This window comes from Symphalangus syndactylus, chromosome 6, assembly GCF_028878055.3.
Source record: "Symphalangus syndactylus isolate Jambi chromosome 6, NHGRI_mSymSyn1-v2.1_pri, whole genome shotgun sequence".
Lineage (NCBI taxonomy): Eukaryota > Metazoa > Chordata > Mammalia > Primates > Hylobatidae > Symphalangus > Symphalangus syndactylus.
The window spans coordinates 130,170,820-130,183,719 of NC_072428.2; the positions used below are offsets into that span (position 1 = coordinate 130,170,820).

The 12,900-nt window shown below is 35.8% G+C and overlaps 1 protein-coding gene across 3 annotated transcripts in view; it reads right to left on the reverse strand.

Annotated features, from left to right (window-relative positions):
* Window positions 1–12,900, reverse strand: part of KDM7A (lysine demethylase 7A) — a 94,171-nt gene that overhangs the window by 44,066 nt on the left and 37,205 nt on the right. For all 3 annotated transcript variants that reach the window (XM_063641652.1, XM_055284214.2, XM_055284215.2), the window contains exons 2-3: window positions 7,849–7,934; window positions 2,294–2,411 (exon numbers count right to left, since the gene is read on the reverse strand). In XM_063641652.1, coding sequence (XP_063497722.1) covers window positions 2,294–2,411; window position 7,849 — 119 coding nt within the window. In that variant the 5' untranslated portion in view covers window positions 7,850–7,934. The remainder of the gene's footprint in view (window positions 1–2,293; window positions 2,412–7,848; window positions 7,935–12,900) is intronic.

Here is a 12,900-nt window from a genome sequence, read left to right on the forward strand (position 1 = left end):
CAACACGTTACAGGCATTACATTAACATAAGTGTAGTCTGTCCCTTTGCCCACCACATCTCTTCCAATGGGGCATTCCAGTTTTTAGCTCCCAATTGCTCTACAGCTGCTATACATTCAAAATTAAGTGCAACACTTGCCTTAAAGGTTAAAACACAATAGTCTCCACTTATACAATCAGATCTTAACTATCTGATGTCATCTGCTGCCTAGGTAGCAAGAAGACAGGAGATGCTGGTTTTCGGAATTACTGGGCTCCGATCTTCCCATCCTCTCAGTAAGGCAAGGGCAAGCCTAAGGCCTAAGAAAACTGAGAGTCCTTTCCTAGGTAATCTTGTTCTTCTTCATTTGACTGACCTACTGAACTGGAGCTCTGTATTACCTCTTAGTTTCCCCAATAAGCATCCACAATTGTCCCTCCTTCCCCCAACCTCTGAGGATTAAGTAATTCCTTCAACTTCACTCTAAGGGGGAATTTTAAATCACTTGTATTCCCTGATCTCACATGTTTGGTGTTTTACTTCCCCTTCTGATCAAACATATATAATGACAAGTGTTTAAAATATAGGTACATTTTTTGCAAGAGGAAAATTTGGAGACAAACTAAACATACATGGGGATGGTTAAGCAAATTATGGCACCTATAGATTACTGCATACCTCACAGCATTTAGGGAGTGAGGCAAATCTATGCATACATATGGAAGGATATCTATGAAACATAATAAGAGTAAAAAAGGCAAATTGTACAACACTATGCATAACATAACCCCATTTTAAGATTATATATATCCATACATCCATATATATAAATGTTTTAATGTTTTTATGTAGAAAAGGGTCTCAAAAAACTTACACTAAGTCTTAAAATAGGAGAGGGGAAAGATAACTCATTCACTTTATTTTATACACTTCTGTGTTAATCATATCAAGTATGTGTAATTTAATAATTACTGCTATTCTACTATGGTTTGAAATGATGTAAAGCTTTATGGCATTAAAACCCAAAGACCCTGAACTAATGGTAATTACACTGTGGACATTTGTGATCATCTCTATAACCCATTCTCATCTGTGGTCACTGGCAGTAAAGTCACATAAATTATTAGGCCAGTGCTTTTAACATTACATTTTTGTGTCAGAAACCTATTTAGAAAAAAAAAGAAAGCTATAGCTCCTCTCCCTGAGAAATGGACACTCCCAACTGACACTAAATTATACATACCATTTTAGGGAGCTCACAAACCTCTCTTAGGCCCACCAACAGAAGCAGACCGAAAACTTTGGGCTTAGGTGACAAACCAATCAAGCATGAGCCAATAAAAAAGAAAACACGCAAACATTTCTCCTACAACTTGGAAACTGATAAAAAAGAATACTTGAGAATAGCATATTTAACACCACAAAAATCATGTGGAAACACTACATTTTAAATATGTGTTCTTTCTGTCTCTCAACAGACCTGAGGGAGCCAACAGTAGATACTTATCATTATATGTTTCTGTGTAAGGATTAAGGGGCAGGGGGCTAGAGAGGAATTCTAAAGACTGAGGAGAAATAGCAGGGGTTTTATCGTTTCAGGATCTGAAATAATTCCATAATAAGCTGCATGTGATACTGTGATTTAAATTTAAATTGTGCTTCCCCTCTTTAACAAGCCTGACTATGATCTTGTGTAAAAGCCTATTAAGCATTATCACTTTAAATAGATGTCAGGCACTGAGAAGGAAATGATCTAAATTAGCATGATTAAATGCTTTATAATGCTTTCCACTCTCTTTGAGCCAGACAACTCAAATATATTCCATTATTTTTTTAAAAATCAAAAAGCCCACCCCTGCAGTGGTTGTGTGTGCTTCTGGTGGACCTAGGGCAGAGATGCACATAAAAGCAATGGAGAAAAAGCAGAGTTGGGAAAACAAGAGAAGGTGAGGCAAAAGGAAAAAACAGGTAGCAGCTGCATATCAAAAGGAACTAAGTACTGGGAACAACTCCCTCAGATTAGTGTATTTCAAACTTTTTGGACTGTGGCCCACACTTAAATGTTTTTACAGGGTGACCCAGTGTGCATATACATGTAACAAAAGTTCCATGAAAATATGCTTACTTACTGCTATTACTTGGAATGTACTGATACTTTTCTATTTCATTAAGGAAGAAAAAAGGTGAAAAGCCGGCTGAGGACAATAATGGGTTGCAGCCTAAGTTTGAAAACATTGCCTTTATATAATGTCACTCTATGAGACGACATTCTTACATTCTTATATTTTCTTTTATCAGAGTAAGTTTCCATACCTTGGGAAGACTCGAGAGCGTAATTCCTTAATGAAAGTTCTAGTTCCAGCTTGCACTGGTTTGGAACCATCATCAATTTCTGTGTAGTCATGCCTGTGCCAGTTCCTCCTCTTTTTCACTGGATTTTTAAAAGATTAAAAAAAAAAATGATTTTGGTAACTGGTGATACTATGTGCTTTCTAATCATTATATCTGACATAATCAGAAATAACAATTGTAAGTACATTAAAAACACTCAAGTTTTTAATGCATTTCCAGGCCTGAGAATTTTGCTTTAATGTAATGCTGCCATTACAGACAATTAACTGCGGATTTTTAAAACCTACTCTTTTTATTTCAAAACATATAAAATTAAAGCAAGGAATTCAAATCAGCAAATAGAGCTTTTTATAATGTCCACACTTATAGATACTATACAATTTCCAAATTATATACAATTATGATTTTCATCAGAACATTATGTCCTAATGATTATCCAGATAATCCAAATCGTCTTCTCAGGACAGGGCCTTTTATCTCACATTAGAAATCTATTCTAATAGCTTCATTCCTTCCTCTTTCATGTGAAGACTTACTCCCTAAATAAGCACAGTTACACTGACATAAAGAAGAGCAGGTGACTGTGTCATAATTAAAGAAAGACGGGTAGGATGACAAATAACTTCATCATTCATTCCAATGCTAAGACCCTGTAATTCTACAGCTCTGGAAGGCTATGACCTTGGGTAGTCACAGCAATCGAAATCAGAAGATTTGGATTTGATTCCTAGTTCAGCCAACAGCTTTCTCTGCAATCCTGGGCAGATCACTTAACACCTATGGATCCAGATTCCTCAACGTAGGAATGAAGGGGTGGATTAAACTGCTAATTTTCAAACTGTGTGGAAGAACCCTTCACAAAGGGGAGATGGAGAAAAAGCCAAGGGATTATCTCTGGACCTCATTCCTCTTTCCAGCAGAGTGGCACTACCTACAGGTCTTGTGTGTTCTATCAATGCACAATTTCAGTTTTAAATCTGTTTTTTTTTTTTAAGCTTGAAAATTACTCTTAAGCCTAAAACCTCTATGATTCTGGAAAATGTACTGATGTCTGCAATTTATTTAGAAATGCATCCAAAAAAGTAAGATGGGTAGACAGTAGAATAGTTACATGGATAGACATGTGTTAGAGCATGTAATGAAAATGTTAATAGTAGAATCTAGATGATAAGGCTTATAGGTGCCTGCTGTAAAATTCTTCCAATTTTTCCTATATGTTTGAACATTTTCACAATATGTTTTGGGGAAAACAACTTTATGAGTCCAAGTTATTTTAAACCTTTCCCACCTTACAAAGATCACAGTAATACAACAACATTGGGTCCTCATGTGGATAAGAAGTCACAATAATTAACAGAGGTGGAAATCAGGCTTATTCAACTATCTAACAGTCTAAAACAAAATTCCCAAGTAACTTATGGCAGCCAAATCTTCAATATGGAAGAGGGTAAGTCCCATAAAAAAAAAAAAAAAAAAAAACTCACAAAAATTTAGAATCACAAAGCAAACTTCCTAGGAAATTCCATTAAAACATCCTTTGCATGTTATTTTTCTCATTTAAAATCACTCCTAAATTTGAGTGGATTTCATTCCAGATTTTTTCTACTATATATAGATACATAACTCCAATTTTTTTTTTTTTTGAGACAGAGTCTTGCCCTGTTGCCAGGCTGGAGTGCAGTGGCATCATCTTGGCTCATTGCAACCTCTGCCTCCCAGGTTCAAGCAATTCCCCTGCCTCAGCCTCCTGAGTAGCTGGGACTACAGGCATGTGCCACCACATTTGGCTAATTTTTTGTATTTTAGTAGAGATAGGGTTTCACCATGTTGGCCAGGATGGTCTCGATCTCCTGACCTTGTGATCCGCCCACCTTGGCCTCCCAAAGTGCTGGGATTACAGGTGTGAGACACCGCGCCCAGCCCATAACTCCATTTTATCTTCAACTGGGATCACAATGTTTATCCTGCTTATCTTTCTTATTATATAATGAGCATTTTCTCCTTATTAAATATTTAAAACACACTACAATTTTAAGATGTAGATGTACCATATAATAATCATTTTTTGATTCTTAAGCACTTAGTTCATTCTGAATCTTTCTTCAAAGTTGAGATTCATGTTTGTATATATTAATGTTTCCCTGACTAATTCCTCAGAATAAATTCTAGGAAACGCTAGAAGATCAACATTTTTAAGATAATTGCTACATATTACAAAACTGCCTCCAAAAAAGTGGTACTAGTAACTTACTTTCCTTATTAGTATTATATAAGAAGCGTATTTCATACCCCTGGGTTAACAATGGGCATCAGTACTTAGAAGGAAAAAAAAAAAAAGGCAGCCCATTTGATAAAGTATGATATTGCATTTTTAAGTTTTATTTCTTTTTTAAGACAGGGTATCCCTCTGTCACCCAGGCTGGAGTACAGTGGTGCAATCACAGTTCGCTGCAGCCTAGAGCTCCTGGGCTCAAGCAACCCTCCTACCTCAGCAACCCCAGTAGTTAATTTTCATTTTTGCAGAAGAGATTAATCAGTGAAGTGCATCAGCTTTGGAATTAGACTGCTAGGGGCTCAAACTCCAGCTCTGCCAGATAGCTACATAAAAGGGCTAGCTAGATCATTTTTCTCATTTCTCACATGGAGTTGTTATAAATATCAAAGAAGATAACATAGGTCAAGTACTTACTTACCTACTATAGTGCCTACCATGTAATAAGCTGGCAATCACTATCATTTCCTTTTAAATGTGCTGACTTGGAGGAGGTTAACAGAAGGATACAATTGTCCTGTTGGGCCAATATGCTAACCATAAAATCAGCCACTGTGTTAACAGCTGACTGAATTTCTTAAAGGAAGGAGGTCAGTGAAGGAATATTTTATAATGGTTAAAGGGAAAGGAGAAAATTTTGTGTTTGGATTGCATGTGCCTAAAGAAGACAGAGAATACATATTTAAGTTATTTGTGGGCTGTTTTTTGATACCTGCCCTCAAATAGAGTTCTTAATTCCCATTAAGAGGGTAAAGTCTAAATTCACCATATTAAGTAGTTATTATACTGGCTAAATGGTATCAACAATAAGGACTCCTGGGGAATCTCTGAAACCAACAGGAAACCCAGGTAGCAAGTAAGACAGGCTTAAGAGGCCAGGTGCAGTGGCTCACGCCTGTAATCTCAGCACTTTGAGAGGCCGAGGCGAGACCAGCCTGGCCAACATGGTGAAACTCCATCTCTACTAAAAATACAAAAATTAGCCAGGTGTGGTGGCACACACCTGTAATCCCAGCTACTCAGGAGGCTGAGGCAGGAGAATTGCTTGAACCTGTGAGGCGGAGGTTGCAGTGAGCCAAGACTGTGCCACTGCACTCCAGCCTGGGTGACAGCACAAGACTCCGTCTCAAAAAATAAAAAATAAATTTAAAAAAAGAGAGAGAAGCTCAATAGCAGAGGGAAAGGGATCAAAAGGGATTAACCAAGTTGGGGACAGAAGGTGAGGAGTAAGGAAGGTGAATCTTAAGATAGAACAGATGACTGGATCTTGGGCATTTTCCCTGTAAGTACTCAGAGTTGGACGTCTGACCAGAAGATAGCCAATGCCTGGTCTTATGTTCTTCAGGGATGAGAAGCATAGGCAAGCTTCTCTCCGAAGCATAACTACTCAAAGTGAAGTCGTGATCCATTATGGATTGTGTAATCAATTTAGTGAGTATAACATGTTTTTTAAAAAATTAAATCATATAGAAAAAATGGAGTGTATCACATTATTCTGCCTCATGATAACTTACTTAGTATTTCATAGAAGTTAAACTCAAATTATTTCATTTTGGGACTATATACTTAAATTCTAAACTAAAACTGCTATAAATTTTAGTTAAGTCTCCCTTGAGATAACATCATATTATTTATTTACTTTCTACAAGAGTTACTCCCAGTCAGCAATTATTTCAAGTTATATATCACATACTCACTGCTAGCCAGAGAAAGATCATTAAAAACATTTATGACAATAAACTAGTCAATTACACATGTAACAGTTCCACCAATTTGCTAACCTCAAGTTTTATGCTGTATACTTAACAAAAGGAATAGCCTCTATTTTAAAAGGAAATATTTTAATGTATTCAGGTAGCTTAAATTTTTAAGTATCTTACAGAGACATTAGAAAAATTACTAATATTTCTAACAAAACAAATGAGCAGTCAGTTGCAAGTCTCTTTTGAAAAAATATAACAGAACAAAATGTCTACTCTATTGGAAAAAAGTACTAGGAAAAAAGCTGCATGTAAAATAAAGAGGTCATATAAGTTACCTGAAACCAACCCAAGTGTGTATATCAAGGTACGTTCAGGCAAAGGTTTTAAAATGACAAAGCCTATAGTTTTCCCTTTAATTTTGTGAATATAAAAATGCTAGTCTGCAGCCTAAAATGTCAAAATAAATAGTTATTACAGGCCAAGTGTGGTGGTTCATGCCTGTAATCACAGCACTTTTGGGAGTCTGACGCAGAGTTCGAGACCAGCTTGGGCAACAAAGTGAGACCTTGTCTTTACAAAACATCAAAAAATTTAACTGGGCGTAGTGAAGCATGCCTGTGGGTCCCAGCTACTCCAGAGGTTGAAGCAGGAGGCTCACTTAAGCCCAGGAGGTCAAGGCTACAGTGAGCTATGATAGCACCACTACACTCCAGCACGGGTGACAGAGCAAGATCCTGTCTCAAATTAAAAAAAAAAAAAAAATTATAACATAATCCAAGACTTTTTCTCTCACATTTGCACAATAACAACATTTCAATGTATTCTTCTGAAGCATCTGTAAAAGATTCTGAAGCATCTGTAAAAAGCTGAAAAAAGATATCATTTTAGGTGTGATGCTGGTCCACTCCAAAAGACACCTGAGGCTTCCCTGGCTTTGCTCTCCCTTCTTAGGAAGAAGAGTGTGGTCAGAAACCTGGTCTGGTGTGTCCTTGTATCTCTACTTCCTCGGATCTCAGGAAGGAGTTTCAGGCAGACAGGATGGCTGGGCAGGACTCCAGGACATACTCAATATAGCAACCAAATTCAGAAAATATAAGTAATATTTTAGCTTATCAATGCTCTCATTTTCTCCTTAAAATATAAGGCATATGAGTGCATTAAAGTCTTACTCTGTATACTCTCCCAAAATACTACTAAAGATCTTCTATTTGTGAAGAGAGCAAAACAAGTGAAATCAGTTTCCAGAAACAGAAAAATTTTACTTTACCACACTTCTCAAATTGAAAGATATCAAACTATGTAGTTGAGTTTGGGGACTCTGCACTGGCAATTAAGACTGACAGTACATTTCCCCCCTTAATCTTTTGACTTAATGAAACAAAAACTACATCCTAAATACCTTGGGCAAAATCTTTCCCTACAGTTCTTGAAGGGTGTAATATAGCTCCTCAGAGTATCATTACAGTATTACCATGTACATGGAAGTTTGAAATGTCAATTTTTCTCAAATGTCCATTTTTATTTAAGCATCTAGTACTTACTCAAGGAGGAACCATGTAAAACTGCACAGTTGGGACAGTGATACAGGTCAATGTCAACAGCATGATGTTCTTCTACTCCAACACAGCTAAGACAAAGAAAACCAAAATCAGTATGTAAGTAAGTTGAAAATCTTCGTTTAACTATAATACAGTGGTTGGAATTTAGCTGAAAATGTACAACCACCTCACCAACACATTTTTGTAGAGCATAGAAACACAAATAAAGATAGATTTTATTCTGTTCTCTACAAACTTGCTAAGTGAGTGTGAGGGAGAATATACTATACTCAAAGTAATTCTCTCCTAGCAGCAGTAGAGACATCAGAAATACTGCAATTATAAGCCATAAAATCCTCAACCATTATGTAAATGTCACCTGTTATAAAATGTCAATAAAATGAGTCAAAAGATAAATCATATTAAAATGTGAACAATGATAATACAATATGACAAAATTTGTGGGATGAAGCACTTGTAAACAGAAACATAAAGCTTTAAATGCATCTGCTAGAAAAAAAGGCTGAAATTAATGAGCTATGTATCTACCTCAAGAAGTTACAAAAAGAATAGACAAACCTTAAAAACAGAGATAGAAGGAAAAATAAAGAGCAGAAATCAATGACATAGAAAACATGTAATAAAGCATTGAAGACAAAAATTGATTCTTTGAAAAGATTAACAAAGCTGGCAAACCTCTAGCAAGGCCAAGACAAAAGAGAAAAGGCATAACTCATTTTAGGAATGATCCTAAAGACATTAGATATAAATGAGGATATTATGAACAATTTTATGCTAAGAGATTTAAAATATTAGATATGGGCAAACCTGAGTCATGAGGAAATAGAGTGCCTGAGTAGTCCTGAACGATCACTTAGTAATTTTAAAAACTGACCCACAAAGAAGACTCCAGGCCCAGATGACCTCACATGCAAGTTCTATCAAATATCCAAGGAATAAATAAATCTAATATTATATCAAATTTACTCCAGAGAGTAGGAAAAAAGGATTTGCTCCCTAACTCATTTAATGACAGCATAATCTTGGTACCAAAACTTGGAAAGAATTATAGGTCACCCTCATTTATGAGTAAAGATGCAAATATCAAGTTGGGTCTATCCCAGGAATACAAGGTGGTTTTTAACACTAAAAATCTTAAATCAGTGAAACTTACCACATTATTAGATTAAAAGAAAAATATCATGACCATTTAAAAAGATTCAGGACAAGTATTTGATAAAATTCAACATTTATGTATGATTAAAAAGTAAACAACAAAACCTCTTAGCAAGCTTAGAGCATACTTCCATAATCTGGAAAAGGGTACTTCTAAAACATCCTATGCAAATAACATGAAAGCAGTCACTCTGCAGTCACCCAGCAGGTGGGTGTGGTGGTTCATGCCCGTAATCCCAGCACTTTGGGAGGCCGAGGCGGGTGGATTACGAGATCAGGAGTTCAAGATCAGTCTGGCCAACATGGTGAAACCCCATCTCTACTAAAAATACAAAAATTAGCTGGGCACGATGGCAGGTGCCTGTAATCCCAACTACTTGGGAGGCTGAGGTAGGAGAATCGCTTGAACCCAGGCGGCAGAGGTTGCAGTAGGCAACAGAGTGAGACTTCATCTCAAAAAAAAAAAAAAAAAAAAAAAAAGAACATAGCAAGAATACCTGCTATTACTACTTCTGGTGAACACTGTGCTGGAGGATCGAACTGGTACAGTAAAATAAGGAAAAGAATTAAAAGGTATAGGAATTAGAAAAAAAGCTGTCATCTGCAAATGCTATGGTTACACATGCAGAAAATGCAACAGAATCTATAGAGAAATCATAAGAATCAAGAAAAAGATTGCTAAATATTAGTATATAAAAAAATTCTAGTTCCATAAACCAACAATATAAAGCTAAAAAGTGAAATAACATACCATGTACAACCGCATAAAAATGTCAAGTACACTGGAATAAATTTAACAAAAACTATGCAAGGCTTTTTTAGGGAAAAGTATAAAATATTATTGAGAGACTTTAAAGAAAACCTAAATAAAGGGAGATATACATCATGACCATGGGTTTGAGGTTCAATAATGTAAAGATATTAATTAATTCTCCTCAAAGTGATTTATAGATTCAATTTAATTCCCATCAAGATCGGCAGAACCTGACAAGTTGGTTCTAAAATTAATATGGAAATGTACAGGGTCAAGAATATGCAAAGCGTTCACAGAACACAAAAACAAAAACAAAACAAACCCCCCACCCTAAAACTCTACCAAGTATCAAGACTTATTTTAAGGCTCTAGGAATCAAGGCAATATGAAACAGATGCCAGTGCCCAAAACCAGATCCATGTATATGTGTGCATTCATGTGTAACAGGAGGCACGGAAGAGCACACGGCAAGAATAAACTTTTCAATAGAAGGTCCTGGACACTTTTTATATAGCCTCTGTATCAATACCTTATATATATGTATCTTTTTATTTTAAAAAAGATATACTGGCCTGGCGGGGTGGCTTTACGTCTGTAATCCCAGCACTCTGGGAGGCCGAGGTGGGTGGATCACTTGAGGTCAGGAGTTTGAGACCAGTCTGGCAAACATGGTAAAACCCCACCTCTACTAAAAATACAAAAATTAGCCAAGCATGTTGGTGCATATCTGTAATCCCAGCTACTTGGGAGGCTGAGGCAGGAGAATCGCTTGAACCCAGGAGGTGGAGGTTGCAGTGAACCGAGATCACGCCATTGCACTCCAGCCTGGTAGATACAGTGAGACTCTGTCTCAAAAAAAAAAAAAAAAAGATAGATATCTTTGTTAAAATAAAAAGAAACATATACATAAGATATTTATGTAAAATATATTTATACAAAATAGGCTTGATATTTTATATATCCATAAATGATATATATTTATATATAAAAAAGATATTTATGTATCTTTTTAAAGGAAGCAAAATAAATTATTTTGCTATCTCATAACATAAAAATTTATTCCAAAGTAGATGATAAACCTAAACACACATAAAACACGAAGTACAAAGGTTGTATAACATAATATAGAAAATATCTTTATGACTTTATGACAAGGATTGTCTTAATCAAAACACAAAAAGCACTGTCCACAAGGGGGAAAACTGGTAACTTCAGCCATATTAAAATAAACTCCTATTCATTAAACTATAAAGAGTGAAATGATAAGCCAGAGTAGCAGAAGACATTACAGTACAGGTGGCCACCAAAGGAATTACACCCAGAATATACTGAACTCCTACAAATCAATACAAAAAAAAAAAAAAAAACCCAACAGAAAAATGAACAAAATACTTGGATGGGCACATCATAAAAGGAACTCTAAGTGGCTGAATCACACATAAAAAGGTGTACAACCTCATAAGTAACTGGGGGAAATATAAGTTAAAAGCACAATAAATACCACAACATACCCAACAGACCAGCTAAAACTAAAAAGCCTGATGATACCATGTGTTGAAGATGATGTAGAGCAACAGGAACTTTAAATTGATAGTCTGATACGGCCATTGTGGAAAACAATTTTGCACTAAAACTGAAGAATCATATATTCTATGATTATTCAATTACCAAGCAAATCCTCTTTTAGGTAAACACACCTTAAAGAAACTCAGGCACATGTGCACCAGGATACCTACCTACCTATACAGAACCGCTTATAGAATCATTATTTGTGTAGTCTATAAATAGTAAAATGGATACAGTATATTCTCATAACAGAACTCTACATGGTAATGAAAATTAAAAAAAAAAACTCATACAATAAATGAATGAATTCTACAAGTTAATAAAGGCGGGCGGATCACGAGGTCAGGAGATCGAGACCATCCTGGCTAACATGGTGAAACCCCATCTCTACTAAAAATACAAAAAATTAGCCAGGTGTGGTGGCGGGCGCCTGTAGTCCCAGCTACTCGGAGGCTGAGGCAGGAGAATGGCATGAACTCGGGAGGCGGAGCTTGCAGTGAGCCGAGATGGTGCCACTGCACTCCAGCCTGGGTGACAGAGCAAGACCCCGTCTCAAAAAAAAAAAAAAAAAGACATAAAAGAGTACATATAATATATTCTATGTACGCAGAAAATTCAAAACTAGAGAAAGCGAAGTATACTGTTCAGGGATAATAAAACTATCTTAAAAAAACAAGGAAGAGATGGATCTTGAAATGACAATGGTTTCCTCTGAGGACTGTCATCTGAAAAGGATGGCAGGTGGTGTCCTGGGGTTCTAGATGATTATTACATGGATGTATATTTTATAATTATTGATTAAACTGTAGATTTATGTTTTAGACACATTTCCTATTATTCCACAATTAAAATACTAAATAAAAATGCGCAACACAATTAATACACAATTAAAATACTAAATTTCACAATTAAAATTCTACCCACAACCATGTAAAAAATTAGGTAAACAAAAATCTTGAAATGTATTAATCTAATGATTAATAAACAAAATATCAAAAGCAATAAATCAGAGACCTCCGGATATGCAAAAACAAGCCTACTGTCACCTGAGAGAACTCTAGTACACTTGCTACTGTAAAGTCTTCAGAGTCTGAGTAGAGCTTGCTACAATCCCAAAAGGTCAAAACCAAAAGATGTCAACAAATAACATGACATTGCTGCTTGAATACTGAATCCACATAACTAAATCAAGCTATTACACTTTGCTTTTGAGTAGAACATAAGTTTACTTTATTTGTCCAATTTGGATTTACATCACTTTTCCCATAGAAAGCAAAAGGTGAATATGCTAATTGTTTAAAAACTTATTTTTTAACTGAAAGATTATAAATTTCCAATTCAATAATACACAAGTGTTATACAAAATTTTATATATCTTTACATACAATTCCCTTGGTCCATAGTTTCTTATAAGAAACTCAAAAAGGTTCCTGTAACCCAAAGAAAAGGTTAAGAATCACTGGATGGAGGATTCACACTTTCCGACTTCAAACTTACTCAACAAAGCTATGGTAATCAAGACTGTGGTACTGGCATAAGGATAGACACACCGAATAGAA